We start from the raw sequence: 20,926 nt of genomic DNA, 5'->3' as shown, positions 1-20,926 counted from the left end.
CCAACTCCATAGGATTATCCTAACCATGGACGGCTTGGATCGTCCTATGTTGTGGACGGGCCTTAATGTTACTTTACGACCAACTCCATAGAATTATCCAAACCATTCATTTGATGGTCCACAATGTAAATAGGTTGTGCCCCAAAAATCATTTCCATAGGATGATCAACCCTACAATCTATAGCGGTTGCATAAGATGTAGTTTCTATTTAGATCGGAGGGCATATCAGCGCCCTTAATTTATCCTACAGTTTCCTTACAATAGCCACAAGCCCAATTTAAAAAAAACAGGGGTTTCCTAACAACATATTATTAAGGAGCACAGATTATTTGTTTATCCACCTGCAACTCCTGCAAGTGACCATTTAAAAAAATCCACCTGCAAGCATTGAAACACTAGAAAGAATGCTTAATCAGTCCAATTTAAGGATGCTTAATCAACATTGTCGATTTTGATTGGACTAATTTCATCAGCCACTTGAAAGTTCCCGACCAAACGTGCAAAGAACACCATCTGTTGCTCCAGTGTGAATTTGATATTCTCAGCCTGTGTGATTATTAACCTTGGTTCAGTGCTAACATGCCCATAGCATCAAACATGCTTAAAAATAATAATAATAATAAATGGTAAATACCTTGCGAAATCCATGTTGCTCTCCTTCATACTCGACTAGAGCAACGGGTAATCCTTTCTTCTTTAAGGCCAGATAAATTTTACGAGCTTGATCTGGAGGCACAACCTGTAACATATGAACAAGTTGACATCAATTGCCATTGGTACATAACTAACTCCCTAGTAAATCAAATTTCTTGCTCATCAGATGAATTAGTAATTTCTAATTTGGCGGATGATGGTAAAATTATATAAGAATTGAATCGCTGCATCTCACTGATGACTATTCTTATGTTATTCTCCCAATGCTCAACACGGTCGCTCATTAAGCAAAATTCAAGAAACACAACATTAAATCAATAAGCCACCATCGTATGAAACTAAACACAGTTTTAACGGCTAGAAATCAGGTTATTGATATGTATACCTTGTCATCTAATCCTTGGAATAGAATAACAGGGCAAGAGAATTTTTCAACAAAGTTTATAGGTGACCTCTCAAAGTAAGCATTTTCACTACCTGTAATCAGTGGAATGAAAGGGTATTGAGCCAATCAAATGGATTCAAAAATCTAAAATATCAGCACAAGGTATCATCTATCAATGACCATCTATTAATGACTTACCAACAAGATTATCCATGTAATGAGACTCAAACTTATGAGTTTCTGCTTTCAATAAAGATAAGTCAGCAACCTGTTAATCGACCAATAAAGAAAATAGTTTGTCAGACTTCTATTTCAGCATTAATAAATCTTACTTAATATTTCCCTGACAAAGCAATAGAAAATATACAATTCAAGTGAAGTGGAATATCTTCGAAGAAATTCATGTCAATTGATCAAATGAATTGAAATATAAAAGTCACATTGTTGCCAAATTGGTGTGAATCATTGAAATGACATAAATAACATTCTAAGAAGCCAAAAAAACACGAAAACTCACAAAATTTTAAATGGAAAAACTCATGGGAAAAGTAAAAGCTCTACAATTTGGAAGGTCATTCAAGAAGTGTTGCAAACTAGTATTCAGTCAATTTTGAATGTATCATAAACCCATACAGAGCAAGAATTTGCAAGGGAAGCTAAAGTATTATGCAAAATGTGAATCTGCAGAAAGCTATCTACATACAGCTAATGGCTTACTCTATAATATGTAAATAATAAAATTTCTGAGAACAATATTGCTTCTAGTTGCAGCAATAGAAAAAGTGTCATAAACAAAACAAATAGTTACAGGAGCCTTTTTTTATGGACTGAGAATCATACCACTAGACCGGTGTTATTTATGGTGTCTTTTGTACAGAACTCAGTCATCAATCCATTTTATCTAATGATGTCTCTATAATCTCCCCAAAAAATGAAGCAGGCGGAAGAAACTGGAAATATGAAAATACAACTAAGCCTGTTATAACTTATTAAGTGACATTGCAGCAATTATGCTCGCCTAATAAAAAATTACTACAAAAAAGTCACTGGAAAATAGCTTGAGAGAAATAGATATTTTTGTGATGCATAACTGTAAAAGGAATTCCAGATAAACCCAAGCACCATCAAACTACTGATAGCTTGAAATGAAATCCATGTAACTAGGTATCCCTTGATGAAAGAAATGTAGCTAGCTGTTAGACAATGTTGAATGAGTGTTCAGCTATAATTTTTTATGGCCAAAAAGAATGTCACGTGTCCTTGCAATATGGTGCCCAAATTTAAATTGCACGTATCAAACACAGAGATGTTTAAAACCTGCAGAAGGGAAAGTGTAGAACAGAACCATCTCTCCCAGAATATGTAATGGTTCTGGTATATGAAAGAAACTGACGTTAAGATTCCCCATGTAAAGAATAAATATAATCTTTTGTGGCCCTTCTAAAATTGCAGTAAGATAATGTTGAATGTTAGAGTTCAGTGTTTAAAAACATGGATGCGGATCAAAATGTGGCCAAGAAAAATCCTTGTTAACTCGGTGTCACCCCCCACTGTGTAAATATTGTCCCACCCTCCCCGGTTTTGTTTTCCAGCAGCACTAACAGTGCCCGACCCACTCCGCGGGGCCCACCCCTTGGAGATGCTGAAAACGCGTCTACACATGGAGAGGGAGAATATCCACATATATAGCCCAAAAACATTTCCTTCCTTTCTGATGTGGGACCTCACAATCCACCCACCACTTGGAGATGCTGAAAACGCATCTAGACATGGAGAGGGAGAATATCCACATATATAGCCCATAAACGTTTCCTTCCTTTCCGATGTGGGATCTCACAATCCAACCCCCTTGGGGCCCAACGTCCTCGCTAGTACGCCGTACTAGAGGGAGGTTCTGCTTTGATACCATTTTGTCACGCCCCAATCCCATTGTGTAAATATTGGCCGGTTCTGGGTTTTAAGGAAAAATTATAATGGAACTAAATCCATGGATTTTTAGGCTTGATAAAAGGAAAGCCCTTGATTCCCCATCTTCTTGATCTTAGGAAGATCAAAGGAGATCAACACTCGAACGACATTATCTGGCATAATCTCGAGCTCAATTGACGATCTGAGGGACCTGATAATTGATCCGACGGTCCGAAATGATCCGATTTTAGATCTGGCTCATGCGGCCATCGATCAAGAGAGATCACAATATCCCGACAGATTTGAGGAGATCGGCCGCCAGCTTGGGCTAGCCGATCAATCCGAGGGTCCTAACGATGCCGGATCATAGATCTAGATTGTTGATCTCTATCCAAAGATATCGATGTGATCAAATCCATCTATCAGGGACTCTACGGCCAGGATTTACCATAATTACACACATCTACGATCCTTGGCGGGGTCGAGCACTACACTCGGCGGACGCAGCCAAGAATGCAGTTGACACGGTCATAACTCGGGAGAGTCAAAGGAGCTTTTATTGACTCTGTAGGACAAATACGGAATGTGGTGGCAAAGTGTGGAATGCGGTCAAGGGAAAAGGGAGTTGACTCGGGGGAGTCCACGATGGGACGGGGGAAGTTTTAAAACTATGGTGCAGCTATAATTGCTGATGACAATAAAGAATGTCACATGTCCCTGCAATATGTTGTCCAGATTTACATTGCATGTATCAAACACAGAGACGTTAAAAACCTAAAGTCTAAACCATAGAAGGGCAAGTGTAGTACAGAACCATCTCTTCCTGAATATGTAAGGCCCTGTTCGTTTGAGATTGTGGCAGCCTATTGAGATTATTGAACTCAAAATTACATTAATTTTGAGTCCAATAATCACAATCTTCTGCCACAATCAGCCCCCACAATTCCAAACGAACAAGGCCCAAGTGTGCTGCTATATGAAAGAAACCAACATTAGACTCCCAGAACAAGACAAAATGTAATGTTATGTGGCCCATCAGAAATCGCTATTATCACTGACTTGAGGTTACCATCCTGTAATGTAGATGCCAACATAACCAGGAAGAATTCTTGGTAGGATCTAGTAATAATCGTACTTCCGAAATACATATCAAGCTCAATGGCAATTACCTGACCTTCATTGAGCAACAACCTAACTTAGCACTGAATATGCAGATGCATCATTCCCCGACGAGAAATAACATCCAGACCCTGAGAAGGATCAAACCCTAGACACATCACATTGCTCATCCATGGACAGATTAAGATGTAGAACTCCCCGTATGTGTTTCCTCTACAACCACAACCATAACCTAAGCTAACATACTCCATTCTATTGTAAACTGAAACATGCTAACCCTTGAAGCATGACAGAAATTTCCTCTCACAAACACATTAAAGGTTTCTTAATGAGGTATTGCATATACAATTTGAGGTCATACATGTGGGTAGTGGTGATAAGGATTTTCTAATTGATAAGGGCAAACGGGAATAAATGGGCAATTGATAAGGGCGAACAGGAATAAATGGGTCTTCAAGAAATTGGGGTCTGAGAAGCATGTGAGAAGTGGCATGAGAATTTCTTCAATAAGTATTGAGATTGAAAATTTCTTAATTTCTTAATTTTTTCTATTTTCTATGTTTTTTATTATATTAAAAATATTATTAAATGTTGAATCTTGATTTCCAGGACCCAATCAAGACAAACACAAGTCTTCGAGTCAACACCACGTGACTGAAGTCTGTCTGGTCAATTTCCCTGTTTTCAAACTATCCCATAAACTCCTGCAGTAAGACCACTTGCTACCTACCATTGAGAGAGAGAGAGAGAGAGAGAGAGAGAGAGAGAGAGAGAGAGAGAGAGAGAGAGAGCACTTGCTACCCCATTTGCCTAGTGCAATATATGGCTAAACAAGCCTCAATCGGAAAAAACCCAAATCTCCATATTTTTTCAGCTAGATTCCATATTTTCAGGAATTTTATGTTCACATATTTGCTTGATATCAGCTTGTGTTCATCAATATGAAATCTAACAGCAACGTCTCAAGAAAAACTCCACTTAAATAGAGTAAAAATATCCAATATTTTCCAAAATGTATTGTATTAACAGAAGTACAGCATTAATCACTTACGCCATATAAGGAAGCACCAGCCTTAAAAATCTGCCGGAAAGCAAGAGAAGCTAAAGTCGTATAGCCACCAGCAGACCTCCCAGTAATACAAAGCCGTTCTCCATCAACCTTGCCACTGTCTACCTTAAGATCAAAACCAACTCTTGTTGTTACCATGTCTTGAAGCAACATCTTAACAGATCATCTCTTTTATGAAATTAGCAAAGAGAATAATAGATATTAAAAGCAGTTACCAAAAATCTAGCACAACTGCAACAGTCATTAACATCGACAATACCCCAACGTCCCAAAAGTCGTTCTCGATACTCCCTCCCATAACCTTCGCATCACATTTACAGGCACTGGTAAGGACTATGTGCTTTGAAATTTATTTAAATTTCAAATCATACATTAAAAATCAAATAAGTTCCAAGGCCCAACCAGTGCTTCCACCATAATTAACATCCACAAAAGCCCACCCTCGACTGGTCCAGTACTGAATACCTAGATCTAAGGTTCCACGTGCTTCACCGGTAGGTCCACCTGTAACATTCACACAAGAAATGAATGATACTGCAGAGTCAAATATTCCATATTCAACAGTAAGCCACCTTTGCTTTGAAGAGTGATGTAAAAGTGAGCAACGTACACTATAAATATGTGATTCAGATTCTAATTTCTTACTCAATTGAAATGAACCACCATCTTATAAGGTTTGTCTCATGTCTTGCACATCTTACTCTTCAATTAAAACAGTTTTAGGCATGGTGCACTTTAATATTCTGTGAAACTTTTACAAAAATAATAAATATGAGGGATGCAACATACTTATCTTAACGAAGATTTAAATATCGGTTGATACAATACATATCCAGTGTGATACAAAATGAACCCGTATAAAATCACATACCTTCTAGTTATTAGGCAGTATTATGCATCTAGAACTAGAGAAAAGTTTCAATTAGGATCAGATGATCAAGCTAAAAATGTAAAAAAATTATTTACTCTCGAATCTCGTGCATTTTGCTCATCAATCCATATTCCACCTCACACCCACACAATTTATTACATGACATAAGTAAATGACATCGTAAAGGCAAATAATCATAGCAACAGCTTGCAAATACTAACTGGAAACCAACTCGAAGAAAAGAGAATTTGCCAAATGAAGGTTGTAAATATTGCAAAAAACTTAGTGAGCCCATGATGTTTTCCATCAAAGTCCAAAAACTTCTCATGCATGGCTGTTCTTTTGAGTGCTACGGAGAATCATTTCGTTCTGTAATCCATGACTGGTCTGATAATTGCAGGGATTATTTGGAGATCCATTCGAAAACTTTCAATTGGCATTATTAATCAGGCTTAACATTAAAGGGAATTCTTCAGTCTCGAATTCTGTGTGTTTTGCTCATCAAAATTAAACTAGTAGGAATAATGGATGGCACAAATGATAACAGAAAAGGCTGATTTTATTTAAGCCCATTCCACGAAAGGCTGATAGTCTTAGTTACTGCTTATAAATTTTAATCGGTGGCCAACCTGAGAAAAGGAGATTTTTTCAAATGAAGGCAATAAATTTTGTGACCATCGTAGTGTTAATCCCATGCATGTTTCTATCGATGTTCATGGACTTCTCTTATACAGTAGTTATTTCGGGGCATATTTAATGCGGTGACTTACCTCCCTAGTATTAGCTGTATTGCAAATCTGAGGAATTGGCGGTGTGTAGATCATTTGAAAAATGGAAGGAAAACCCTCAGAGGATTTTTTTTTTCCTACGTTATGGCTACTCTAGAAAAAGAGGAAATGGCCAAAGTTTTGAATTTCAGTTTTGGTCAGCAACGGAAATTGATATATTTCGGTTTCGGTTGGAAATTTTGGTATAAATCTTGTTAAATCACAGAAATATATAAAAACATATGCAAATGAAGAATTTTAAGATGAAAACTTAAAAACCATCGCATAAGCAAGACAACCATCCATTATGGTTTAATAACATTGAACACCTAGTGACATGCAATGTCGCGCATTTATGATAATTCTGCACATACCACATTTCGCATGTAATTTATATAAATATTAATATATAATACATAAACCGCATTTCACATGCAATTCATCCAAATATAATTATGTAACACATACTTATAGTATACCACCACTAATGCATTTATTCGGCATCGTTTTGGTGGGGATGGAAACAGAAACATTTCGGTTGTGTCGGTTTCGGTAGAAATTTAAAACCATGGTTGATGCCTTGTTTTTCAACCTTGTTCTTCAATTTATGATATATCACTAGTTGGGAAAAAAATCACAAAGGACTGAATGAGAAAAATTAAACAAGTACTAAAGCAGTAAACTGTACAATGCAGATGATCTAATTATTGAAAATAATCATCATATTACCGTGGCTTCTCAATAACAAGGGAGGCTTCTCTTCCAGGCTAGCTTGATAGATGTGGTTGGATGGAGGATAAAAAAATGCATAGGCATTTTGACCAGGGGATTCTGTAGGAAACTCAATTATCTCTGGCAAGCTAAAATATGCTTTGTACTTCATACTAACTGGTGAGGAAGACCAAATAATTGAGAACTCAATTGCTTTGGATTGACTCCCATTTAAAGTCACCTGTTAAAACAGGAAAAAAGGAAGAAGAAACTTGCGAATTTGTGATATAGAACAACCTATTAAATTATCAGTGACTGAATATTTTGTCATATTCCCAGTATTTATGTCGAAAAGGGTATTCAAAATATGTTCAATATGATCAGATAACATACCTTAGCTATGGATAATGGGAGTACTGCAGATGCTCCCTCAATGTAGAGGCAAGATGGTCCTGACATCTGTTCAAGCCAATAGAAAATCGAGGTTGAAGCAAACTATCATTAAATTTACAATTATTTAGCAACCTTAGAAAAATGTTTCTATTATTGCCAACCTAGGGGTATCCAGTATTCTAAAAGGTGTAGGCACTGAGGCACTGAGGCATATCAAGGTATATGCTAAAAAGTGCATTAGCTCGGAGGCATAATCCTCACAGGCATGCTTGCGATAAAAAAGTAAAGGAGCAAAAACCTTTTTTTTTCAAATTTGATTTTCCTTTTCTAACTTAATCTCAATCTAATTGTTAAGTTAGGACAGTTATATAAACTTAGAAAGGCTATTATGTGAAGAGAAGACTTCATCAAGATCTACGTGTTGGATACTTGGATGTGGATTTAGTGGAGAATGAGAAGCTATAGCAAAGATAGGAAAAAATCTGATACTTCTAACTTTCGACTAGGGGTGAGCATTATTCGGTTAAAACCGAATAACCGAACCGAACCGAATTGGTCGATGTAATCAATGATGCACTAGAGGTATAAAACTATAAATTATCGCAAGAATCACTTCACCAGGTCACATAGTGGAATGAAACCATCTAGGTCGTAGATTGTATCATCTTTTTGGATGTTTGAGCCTTTGAGGTTTATATTTTTGTTCTTGAATGAATGATTTTTTACACTTGGAAACTGTGGAAAATTAAGCACATTTTCTTTTTATAGTTTATAATATTTCTTTGCTATTTTTCTAGATTTTTATTTTTTTCCTATTTTTTTAAATTTTATATTTAAAATGAGAAAAATTGTGAGGCTTATGCCTGACACCTCGAGGATTACACATTACCTCAAGCCTGTGCCTTTAAAAAACTAGGGTATTCAATTGACAAGGAACCACAAAGAAATTCTAAAGCGATGAAAATAAAATTTTGAACCTACAATATTACTTATATCAGTGAAAGGAACATCGAGCAATGTTATAGAGTTTTGAACATCATCCAGGATTCCGAAGTATGACTGCCCATTCTGCCTGCATGTCATAAACCAAAACCAAAATCACGGACAATCGAATAAACATATTTTTTTGCGTAGTTTCGAATAAACATATTTTACCACAAATAATGTGACAACAATTATGGTAATACACAGCAAAAGCATAATTTTCGTATGTTTCTCAGGTAGACCTGTAACTACAAGCAATTTTGTTGGCTTTCCCAGTGTTCTGAATAAAATCATAAGACTTGATGCCGAAATTCCACAGTGGCCTCGTAAACTCACCATCCAAGGAATAAATTGCAAGCAACTCATTGTTGTGTTCTATCTGTGTCCAAAACAAGGAACGGTAACATGAATCCAACCATATTGATATGTCACTTGGAAAAAACTTGGTTCCTTAAACTGAAAAATAGCAATCACTAAGAAAAATATATTTGTCAGTTGGGATTTGCTAGCATCCATCGCAGAAGGCATTTCGCGGATGGTCTGTTGCATCTGACAGCAGCCACCTTGTGAATGAAGACAAAATCTGCTGAAAAGTGAGCCTATTGGCTGCTGTCAGATGCAACAGACCATCCGTGAAATGCCTTCTGTGATGGACACTAGCAAATCTCTTGTCTGTTTATAAAATAATCTCTCTTGTGTATAGTATAGGAACAAATGAGTTTGTATTGGAACTCGGAACTCGGAACTCAACTCTCACCAAAAGAGTACCCTAGTACGAGTTGACTCAAGAATCTCTTGAATACTCAATCAATTTCATCAAGCTGTCCATCTTATATCCTAAATATGTGAAAAATGATAATATTCATCACATATAATCATAGATATATATAGCGCAACACATAAAAAAATGTAAATTCCAAGTTCACACTTAATAACTTCGTGTCCGTGTCCTACATTTTGGAAAATGCCGATTTGCATCTCTGTTAATGTGTCAGTGTCCATAAATGTACATGTATCTGGGTGTATCACAGCATATATTGTGTCAGTGTCCCCTCGAAGTTTCCTGATGCATGTGGTTTACGGGTGATTGCGTGCATCCATAGGGATTAGTCCCGCCCTAAAATGGGGAGGGGATACTCTATGTCATAAAAAAAAAATGGGTAGCATAGAAAAAAGGTCAATTGATGGGCTATTTTGAGATCAGATAAACAAGATGAGAAAGTGAATAAAGGGCATGTGGGAATCTGAAGAATTTTTGGTGTGTTGGATAGAGGAGGGACTTGAGTGAAAGGTTGAAGCAAAGGAGGGGTCTGTAATATTTTGAATGAGGGAATTAAATAGAGCTTAAGTTTTATGAGGAGTTCCATGCCGAAATCTTTAGCAATTGAGGACTTTATCACAATACATTGCCTTAAATGTTTATATCAATTCAGTAGGTGGTGTATGACACCAGAAATTTCTTCCAACAATATAAATGCATCACCCCCTTTTCTGTTTTTCTTCTTCAACACAAACCATTGCATTGTCTCTTTAAACATTATACACCTCCAATCCTTCCTATAAATACAAAACATCGAAATAGTAGGAAATAAACATGTTTCCCAAGTACATGGACTTCTTCTGCGAAGAGATCGGATCATGTTAAATAGTTATTGGAAGACTATTTCTCTTTGAAATCTTTGGCACACAAGAAGTAAAAATTCTTGAAATCTTCCCTCAAAAAGATCAAAATGATTACGGGGAAAAAGGTAAAGATGGACCTAAAAGGTAGTTTTACTCTTCTTGAAACCCAAAGGTGTCAACTAAAATTGGCAGGTCTAGGGTTATCCGAGGAAGAAAAAGGAAGGGAAGGGTTTGTTGTGGTGTTAGATTCAAGTCTCACCCACGCTAAACCTTACAAGATAAAGTGAAATTCAAGAATGTCATGAACAAATCCAACACTAGTTTTTTGTATAAGTAAGAAAAAACTTGATCAAGCTGATAAAAAATTGATTTCTTTTTGTTTCTTGGTACCCTAAGTTATAAATTCCGTTTCGTTTGCCATTTCGTTTTGGCGACCGGAACAGAATGTTTCGGTGTTTCGTCCGTTTTGTTATCTGTTTCGTTCGAAACTTTTCGTTCCGCTACGACGAGGGATTTTTTTTTTAATAGTTAAAAATATGAAAAAATTCCAAAAAAAATAAAAATTTGTTAGAAAAATATAAGAAACAATTAAATGAACCAACTATGCAAAAAAAAACATCTTTATTACTTAAAAAACAAAGTTTGAAGCGTGTAGTTAAAGCTTAAGGTGAAGAATAGTATGTAGGAAACTGTAGTAGTGGAAGTTGTAAGAGAAGGTGAAGGAGAAGTTGGAGGGGAAAAAATGGTTCGATGGGTATATATAGAGGTGTAAGGGCTTTTGGATGAGAAAAGACGTAAAATACTCTTCCAACGACCATAAATGGTCATAAACGGCCATTAAATGAGGGTAAAAGGGTCAAAAAGCAATCCCCATGGCTATAATGGCATTTCCATATTTTTTTCGAAAAATTTGCACATTTTCAGTCAATTCCGGGCAAAACAGGGCATTCCGCCTGTTTCGACCTGAATTCCTGCCGGAACGGACCGGAATTCCAGGGGAACGGAGAATATGCCCAAACCGTTCCGGATTCCGAGCCGGAATTCCGGTCCATTCCGGCCGGAACGAAACAGAATTGATCACTTAGTTGGTACCTGATCAAGTTTTTTTACGGGTTTTGAGAAACTCAAGTATCAAAGACACAAGTGGCTCTAGTTTGTGAGCAGCTGGTCGAGTTAATAAATGCTGGCCATGGCCATTGACCGATTGTCTCCAAATTTCAGTTATATTGTTATCTCCTATGCAAACAACCCTTCACAGGTCATATGAGGCCAACCTTTTAAAGGCTTTCCTAACACCATTCATCCAGCAACCCTTCAACATATCATTCCTAAACCGAAACCATCAAGTTCAGTCCATACCCCACAAACTGTGAACCAATTCCATTGAACTCGTTAAATAATTCAGGAGGATACAAGTACAGCAGCAGGAGATTCAAAACCAAAAGCATAAACATGAAATGTGAAACATGGAAAGCCAAGAATTTCACATAAAACTAGGGGTGCAACTTGGGTCGGGTCGGGTTGAGCTTTTGCTAAAAAATGAATTGGAATCAACCCGAACCCGACCCGATTTTAAGGTAAATGCTCAACCCGAATTCCGAACAATCGACCTGAGTTGCTCCCCTACATAAAACCAATGGGATTAGCAAAATGAAATAGCCATTAGCATGGATATTTTGTTTCAATTCAATACAAAAGTTCAGAAAATAGAAGAAACATTTAATATATACCCATTTATAAAGGTTCCAAAATCCACTTTTTCTATCAGTAATGAAAAACAGTTCCCCTGCACAAACAGAAACGAAATAGAATATTAGTCTGGCAGTGGGCATGAGGTTATTTGAAACTACCTTCCATGTAGTTTTGTAGAACTCATAGAACTTGATCATTAAAATAACAAATACAAAAATTATGTAAGTTTGAATAAATTGAATTAAATAGTCAAATCGGGCCAACATAAGTCCAATAATGAAATGAAAAAAGAAAGGAAATGATATTCCCATATCCAGGGATGGAGCCAGGAATTTACTCCAGAGAGGGCAAACAATAGTTGTTATACAACAATTAATAAATTTTTTATACGATAACAAACAATCTCACAAATAGCAATTCAAATTACTTTCGATTAAAAAAAAGCACCATTTACATTTATTGTTTTATGTCTACCGAAACTTTTGGATATTTGATTGGCGATCCAAGATAATTTCTAGCTTATGGACACTCTAGATCAACCAAAGGTGGGATACATATGTGCGATATGCGAATGCCTCACTGTATTAAGATGAGGCGATGAGGCTAGCTGTGTCCTACCTTTGGATGATTTGAATCATCCATTTTATGTCTGTTTTTAGATTCCATACAACTCAAAAAATACGTCAAGCATGCAATGCTAACTTCTTAAAAAACAAGCCCCTTAGAATTTGCACGTGTGGCTATTCTGATCAGAACATCTTCCTCTTACATTCATCACAGAGAATTAATATTGACAGTTTGGCACTCTTTGTTTTAATAATGATGATCCCCTCTACAAGACCACAATTTACATTTTTCTAAGGGAATTAATATCAACACCCTTGTCCGGATAATGGCACTCAAATCTCTACTTTTATTTTACTTTTTACTTTTTCTTCTTTTAGAGGTCGTTATACTCTATAATGGCAAAATGGTCTCAATTACCGGGTTAGTGGAGTATTAAAGTGGCTAATAACTAATCAGAAAACACTTATTGTGGCCCACTTTTGCCTCGTGTATGCAATCAGATACATGGATCCAAACAAGAACAATAACTATTGCCAAATGCGACACTTGGTAATTGTGTATGCAACAAAGTTTACCCTGAGAGCAATATCCAATTTTAGAAAAGGATTATTTCAAAATTTAAAATGTGTTTCTCATCAGAGGAACTACGCTTCAACCAGCATGGGAAATAAAAAGTACCTTTGACAGACCATCTGGGTTCACTTGGAGACTCGATCACTGAAGGATCGCCACCAGCAACACAGATACGCTTCTGCACTTCTCTAAACAGAAGTTTTAAGAGGCAGCTTATTACATTTTACAGAATAAAATTGACTCACTGGTGAGGATAATATCTAAGTATAAAATCAAGAATGTAAATCTCAGCACAAAGCATAATTGGCATATTAACAAATTTTACAAGAAGGAACGGTCTTTGTTTTTGTTAACTAACCAACTTCTCCAATAGCTTAAGTTGTTGGAGAAAGGCGTTATTTATAACACTCCCCCGCACGTGTGGCCCACTTGGCAAAAACGTGGCACATGTGGCCCCACTTTGGGCTGACCATCGCATGTGGATTTTTGCTATCCGGGAGGTTTGAACTCGAGACCTTTGGCTTTGATACCATGTTAACTTACCAACTTCTCTAATAGCTTAAGCTGTTGGAGAAAGGCGTTATTTATCTTTTATACTTTAACAGTTTTTAAGGAAATATTTGAATAATATATCAATTGAAATCCTTAAAATGAAACAACCAGATGAGACGATAATCATAGTTAAATACTGTGTTGAGTTCAAAACTCTCGGTCAAGTCAACACAACTCTGTCAGGATTTGAGCTGATCCCTATAACTCAGTTTGGGTTCACTTAGCCAAGAATCAAATAAAACTCAGTGCCCAAACAAGAAAATGAAAAGATTTTGTTGAAAACTCAAAAGACTTGTGAAATACTTGCCTGAATCTTTCTTGAAAAAAAAAACAAACAATAAAAAACCTTGGCCAAGTCGACATATGACTCAAACTGCCTTAATTCACTCGGAGCCAATTCTATTTCGAATTGAACCTCAAGTTTCTTAATCTTGTCTATAAGGTATGCGGTATCAACTATCAGCATAATACAAGAAGCAGCTAACAGAGTTTTAATCTAGGAAGTTAATAAAGAAACCATACTAATGTATTAAGTATAAAAATCCAGTCAATAATCCAAAATAAATCATGGTTTTTCAGTTCACTAAAGTACAAATTGGAAAATATATACAAGTAAATGAGAATTATGAGATGAAGAAATGTACCAGCATAACAAAAAACTGTCTACTCACCCATTCTCGGAAATATAACCAACCCAAAGCTCTGCTTTATCCCAATGCATATTAGGATGACCCCACTCAATCCATGCCATCATATTTCCATTTAGGTCAATACGTGGAAAAGCATAGAAGTCATTGCCGCTAACCAACACCTTTGGCTCTAAAAAGATCAAAGGGAAAATAGCCAATTACCAGTATAGTCCTCTTTATATATAATAAAAAGATGGTAATGACAAAGAGAACACCCAATGAAGTTACCAAATACCATCAGAAACTAAAAAAGTATCTAGAATTGTAAGTGACGCATAGTTTGCTGGAACTGTTTACCTTGAATATCTCCACCCTGGAGGTCTATAGCTACAATTGTTGTCGTTGGATTTAGGCTACTTTCACGATGGTCTGCCACAAAAATAAGAAAGTTCATAGTTGCAGGATGAGGAACATAAAATAGTGAAGAAGATTTTTGAAGGGCTCAACAACTAATTACCAACCTTCCCTTACAGTTATATACCGGTTAAAGAGTGAATCAACCACGCCATCTGCATATCGAACTACAGGTCCACCATAATCTGGAGTAAGTGGTAGAGGAGAGGGATCTGCTAACCAGCACCAAAAAGTCAAGTCAGAAGACTATATTTATAGATGGGTAAGACAAAAAATTACTTGGAGCCCACCGTATGGTTGATTAAGAGGTAGTTTTCAGAAACTTTGTAATTCTGTGTTCTGTAACAATTTAGTAATAAATATTTTTAAGCGCCTACAGAGGTATTGTATACAAACGTTTTCTCCTTTCAACGATTAGCACGACCTAGCTTAGTCTATAAGAAACCTGATCCAGTCTAATATAGTCATTTAATTGAAATACAATAATGTAATAGCAAACATCTTCATAATTATAAAAAAGTAGAATACATATTGTGAAAAGAATTTGTAATGGTGAATAGTACTTTAAATTGTTCATTGAACTGTGAAGTAGTTACTACAAAATGTACTGAAGTTTTCTCAAATATTTTACTCCCCAAGAACTTCCAAGGGCATCCAAATACGCATACCCTTGGTGGTGCTTGAATGTCCCACACTTTGGCTACTTTAGAGGAGGCGAGGCAAGGTAGAAGACGGCTATTTGGATGGACTGCAATGCTTGAAAGAATCTGGACCATAGCCTTCCTCAGAGCTAGAAATATGTTGATCATTGATCATTGTGCCCTTTGTATTGAAGCGGGTGAAACAGTGGACCATCTCCTCATTCATTGTAAGGTAGCTAGGGAAGTATGGGGAAAATTATTTAGTAGGTTTGGAATCTCATGGGTCTTTCCTACAAAAATTATGAAAGCCTTGGAATGTTGGGCGATGGGACCATCGAAGGGCAAAGGAAGAATATTATGGCAAGTTTCTTTCTTAGCTACGATGTGGGTGCTGTGGAAAGAAAGAAATGCTAGGACTTTCAAGGGGTTCTCGAAGGGAGCTCGATTCTTATTTAACAAAGTGATTGCCTTGACTATTTCTTGGGTGAAAACTTTGCTAGATTTTCGAATCGCATCAATATATGAATTATGGCATGGGTGGAAAGAAATATGCGAAGGAGCAAGCAAACGACCTAAAGTAGTCCAAGCATCGTCGCCTCCATCTCAACGGATCCTTAAGTTGAATTTTGACAGATCAAGCATGGGGAATCCCGGGCCCTCTAGTATATGTGCTCTTTTGAGAAATGAAGAGGGAGAGGTGATTCGAGCATTTAGGGGACCGATTGGGGTGGCAAATGCAAATGAAGTGGAAGTAAAAGCTGTGTACCATGGAATAAAGCTTCTTCAGAATGTGGACCTCAATAAGATAGAAGTGGAAGGGGACTCTTTGAATGTCATTAGATGGCTGGGAGGCTCAAAATTGGTACCATGGAGATTCACCTCCTTATTTGATGAAATTAAGGATAGAATTGGTGTTTGCATCCATATCTTTCTGCCATGTGAGACGCTCGGCAAATGGGGAGGCGGACAGGTTAGCTAGAGAGGGGTTATCGAAAGAGAGTTTTGAGCTGTTCGATTCCTCCCTCCCTAGCCCTTTGATTGTTGTATTTTTATTTTGTTTTCTTTCTCTGCCTAGTCATGTATTTCAGGGTCCTTCTCGGCCCTTGTTTCTTTTTTAATGAAATCTTATTTGCCATTCAAAAAAAAGAAAAAAGAAATTCCAAGGGCAGGAATGTTGCCTGGCTGTGTCAAAAATTACTGGATTCGTTTCAGGAAAAAAATAGATGATAAAACCAGAAAAATATAATAAGGTTTCCAATATTTACACATTTTCATTTAAACCCACCTTGCAATGATTTTAAAAAGAAAAATAAAACAAGATGCATATTCCTTGAATTGAAAGAATAAACGCTCCTTTTTCTCCTTAGTAAGTAACAAATATTGAACCAACAATCTCAGGATTGAGGCACAAAGCCATATCCAATTGAGCTACATACTCAACCTCAGAAGAGTAAACTCATGTTCAAGTATGACAGATAAGTAATGAGATGTCAAAAGAAAAATGACTTATAGTGGCAAAATATAAAAGAAATAAGAAATTTACCTCCAATAAACTGCTTGTACAGCCGTTGGTCTCTGTAATTCGAAAATATGACCATATTGCCAGATACTGCAAATGCACCACCGCCATACTCTTGCGCCAATGTACGAACTGCAAACTCTTTGGGGATAATATCAACAGGTTTACCTCCTGGAATTTCTGGCTCCTTCACAAGAACTGCCCGTCTGAACATTTTTGCATTATTGTCAAATGAGAATATATATATATATATATATATATATATATAATGAAATGGTACTGTCAAATAAGAAAAGTTAATACTAAAAATGTCGTTAGGAGTGGAAAAGCAAAATGAAGAAAAGTAAGTACTGCCAATCAAACATGAGATTTGCAAGTTGTTGCCCTCCAAACATAGTGATGTAGAGGCATATCTGTGATCTGTTATTGTTGGAGTTATTGATGGGTTTACCATTTTACCGGCATGGAGGAAAGCCATGTAACAAGAAACACCTATCGATGTTGTGGTTATCCCTTCCACAATGATCACAATGCATCTTCCTAAATTGCTAGCCTTTATTGGCTGAAGAAAACCAAGAGGATCTGTTTTAGATGATACTAATAGAGCAACAGCATCCTGAGGTAGAAAAAATATGCAATTCTCGTTGTTTCTCTTCTTGAATTAGAAGCCCATAAGTTTTGGATAGAGTAGGAAAAGGATCCATAAGCAAGACATGACTTTTAATAACTGAGTAAGTATCATTCCGCCCCATCAAGAAATACATAACTTTTCAAGCGATGCTGCAATTCAATGACGGCGTTTACAAAACACAAGTGCAAGCAGGAAATGTATTATAAGAGTCAAATTCATCAAGCAGGGATTTCAATTTGGAATAATAAGCAGCAATAGAACTAGATTCTTGATGATAATTCATAAGAGAAGAATCTGAAAGATACGAGGTGTGTTTTTTATGGAGAAAGGATCGTGGAGTTCACTCCATACCTCATGAACGGCATGCATAACACTATTTTCAATAGTTTCATCAAGAGAATTCAGAATTCAATATCCAAGAATATACCAACTGATTGCAGCACCGCCGGTTGTTGAAATTATTATCAGATGGATCGGGTTTAGGCAAAGAGTACCATCAGCACACTCATATTTATTTTTGGCCACGAGAGCCATGCTTATGGCTCTGGACCAATGTGCAAAGTTTTCTCCCTTGAAGACCTGGAAAACAAGAACGTTTCCCAAATTATCAGAGTGATACAAAAAATAAAGAGAAGCAAAATCAACACCAGGAGTGCCTTGTGTGTTCTCGGATATGGACTAAGATTCGGGTTGGGTGTTGTTGGCAATAGAATCTACTGGTGCATGGACCATTGAACTCTACAAGGAACAGGTTTAGTACCTGATTGTAGATTGTTGAAAACAAAGGAGTAAGACCAAGACTCGTTTCGTCAAACAGAGCATCTCGAAAGAAAACTGAGAAGGGAGGAAGAACCGTCCGTGGCGTGGCCTTGAACAACTAACTCTGATCTAAAGCTCTGATACTATGATAAAGGAATTGACGTGGAATAATTAGTTATCTTCATTGATGTAAAGAGTATATATAAAATATTACATGGTTTGGCGATCCTTTGGTGATGGGATTGAATGGAAACAAAACAAAAAAAAACCCACAGTATACAAATCGTGTATACACAGAAAGAACCAAAGTATGCAATATAACAGCATCAATCACGTGCAATAAGTGCCAATTGTGTCTAATACTTGCCTCTTATACACTATCTTTTAATATAATATCAATTACTTCCAATGATTGACTCTTATACCTTCCCCTGAGTTCCAATAAACTCTGAACAACCCAGTTCAAATTTAACTGTTTTTACACAAATTCTGATAAAAATATAATTAGACCATAAAATTCTTTGTTTTACGGATTAATTCGCCATCATTATAAATTCAACATTTCTCTTATCAAGAATTCAAAACAGACACCTACTGTTATGATCATCGAATCAGTGCAATTTTGCATTGTTGTGAATCCACAATAGACCCCACCAGATAAATGGGTCATTTAAGCAAACAGTTCAAACAAATTCTAAACAACCCAGTTCAAATTTAACTGTTTAACACAACTTCTGATAAAAATAGAACAATACCCAGATTCGGTAGGGCGGGTTTCAACCCAGAGGAGTTTCCCTTCTCCGTCAACGGAAATGCCGCCCAATCGCTTATCGGCGCCGGAAACCACGTCGGCGGTGATCGGAGACTTCCAAGAACCGTATGGACCAGTCACCCTCTCCTCTACTTGTCCTCCTTCGATTGACGAGGCAGAGGTCATTTTTCTGAAGCTCGAAACCCTAATAAGTCTGTGGTGAAAATGGGGTAAGGTGAGACGAGTAAAACCCCGTTTTGTCAGAGCAGTAACCGCTGCTGATAGAGATATAGCCATCGATTTTAAAATAAGGCCGTTCCAAGTATTTTATAAAGGAGATTGATATCCACACTCTCGTCTCCCCTGTTGGGGCAACTTGAGGATTTTGGCTTGCGTTGAGTTGGGAAAGCCAGCCCGATTTAATTTTTGGTTGGGCTAGGGATGAGGCCTTGGCAACCCAACTCGATCTGAACCCGACCTCTGTCCTCTTACTTTATTCTGATTTCCTTAGGGTTGTGTTTTATTTATTTGATTTTTTCTGTTTGGCCCTGGTTGAACTCGAACCCACCCGACGTGATTTGGAAAAAAAAAAGTTAGATAGGTTGGGTAAGGGTCGACCAACCTTGACCAGAGGCTTGGGTTGGGTCGGATTAGGGCTGAGGGAATGTTATCTCATGTTGGGTTAGGGTTGAGTCCAACCCAAGCCCAACTCAGACCCCAATTGCACCCTTAGTCTTACCTTTATTTTTGTATCATTTTCCAAATGTCCAAGTACAGATGAGAATGGTGGGCCCACATAGATGAACCATGTGGTCCTGTCACTACTATTCAATGTATCATGCGGTCTTGTCTCAGAGCTAATTCAGTCGGGTCACATTCATGACACTCCACTAACCGTGGAAATATAGGTTCAAACCAGCTAAGAAGATTTTCCAAGATCTGATCAATCACATGATGAACATTAGAGTACAACAGGAGTGAATTAAATTAGTGGTATTTTATGTGGCCTTACAAGACCATTTCATTGCCAATAATCTAATTCTCTTCCGTTGTGCTTTAATGTAAATCCTGTGACTGATGGAATCATAGAAAATCCTCTTAACCAGATTGGACCTATACTTCCACGGTGAGCAGTGTGCACGCTGAAAGGGCTGTCAAGAATGTGAACTGACCTAATTAGTGTCGAGACAAGACCAAAGAATACATCGAATAGCAGTGATAAGACCATTTACTTTCCAAAAAGGTCATCCTTTTCTTAGATGTATTTAAACCGTCAGTTCTGTTTGTGTCTTATACTGCAAATGCAATATGCTTTTGGCATGTGACTTGGACCCACCAAGTCACCTATGATGGCCCATCAAATCAACGGACTTGATCAGCCAAGCGCATATCCTAGTCTAACGGTTAAGATTGTCCAAACAGGAATGTCTAAGACAAGACACACCAAATCAATGCCGTGAGCCAGCATACGTTATGTGTTCGGTTTCTTTGGACCCAGCCAAATCAACATACGATGTTTAAATTTTTCTTGGATCAATCACTGACATATTGAGTTGGCTCAGTTCAACTAACTCGACTCAATCAAAATCTCAATAGACTTACCTAAGTCAAGAATTGACTCGCCCGAGTTAATGACTTGGCTCAGGCGAGTTCTTGACTTAGCGCGAGCTATAAACGATTGCATAAAAAATCCTTAGCAGGGAGTCCTAAACC

The 20,926-nt window shown here is 37.2% G+C and overlaps 1 protein-coding gene across 4 annotated transcripts; it reads right to left on the bottom strand.

The window, feature by feature from the left end:
- Positions 1 to 159: 159 nt before the first annotated feature.
- Positions 160 to 19,724, bottom strand: LOC143848010 (dipeptidyl-peptidase 5-like). Of its 4 annotated transcripts, none has more exons than XM_077356785.1 (19): positions 19,218 to 19,354; positions 18,131 to 18,282; positions 17,097 to 17,278; positions 15,020 to 15,124; positions 14,856 to 14,927; positions 14,541 to 14,688; positions 13,423 to 13,505; positions 12,216 to 12,271; positions 9,105 to 9,241; positions 8,860 to 8,950; positions 7,879 to 7,944; positions 7,504 to 7,726; positions 5,539 to 5,640; positions 5,352 to 5,437; positions 5,119 to 5,241; positions 1,239 to 1,308; positions 1,041 to 1,132; positions 636 to 740; positions 160 to 547 (listed from the first exon to the last, which is right to left on the bottom strand). In XM_077356785.1, the coding sequence occupies exons 3-19, from the start codon at positions 17,149 to 17,151 to the stop codon at positions 434 to 436; spliced, it is 1,728 nt and encodes a 575-aa protein (XP_077212900.1). In that variant the 5' UTR covers positions 17,152 to 17,278; positions 18,131 to 18,282; positions 19,218 to 19,354; the 3' UTR covers positions 160 to 433. The 4 variants fall into 4 exon arrangements, 3 of the variants coding, with proteins under 3 accessions (XP_077212900.1, XP_077212901.1, XP_077212899.1); XM_077356786.1 differs by lacking the exon at positions 19,218 to 19,354 and adding an exon at positions 18,464 to 18,688; XM_077356784.1 differs by lacking the exon at positions 18,131 to 18,282 and having other exon boundaries at positions 19,218 to 19,723.
- Between the last annotated feature and the right edge of the window lie 1,202 nt (positions 19,725 to 20,926).

Source organism: Tasmannia lanceolata, unplaced genomic scaffold, assembly GCF_043159265.1.
Source record: "Tasmannia lanceolata isolate RefF3 unplaced genomic scaffold, GAP_Taslan_0.1 ptg000016l, whole genome shotgun sequence".
Taxonomy (NCBI): Eukaryota; Viridiplantae; Streptophyta; class Magnoliopsida; order Canellales; family Winteraceae; genus Tasmannia; species Tasmannia lanceolata.
This window is presented reverse-complemented; position numbering and strand designations above follow the sequence as displayed.

Excerpts from the sequence above, each read along its gene's own strand:
- LOC143848010 (XM_077356784.1), bottom strand. The coding sequence starts at position 19,510 with ATGGCTATATCTCTATCAGCAGCGGTTACTGCTCTGACAAAACGGGGT. Across the intron at positions 1,133-1,238 it reads TTACATGGATAATCTTGTTG|GTAGTGAAAATGCTTACTTT; the intron begins GTAAGTCATTAA and ends CACTGATTACAG. Across the intron at positions 548-635 it reads AGCAACATGGATTTCGCAAG|GCTGAGAATATCAAATTCAC; the intron begins GTATTTACCATT and ends ATAATCACACAG.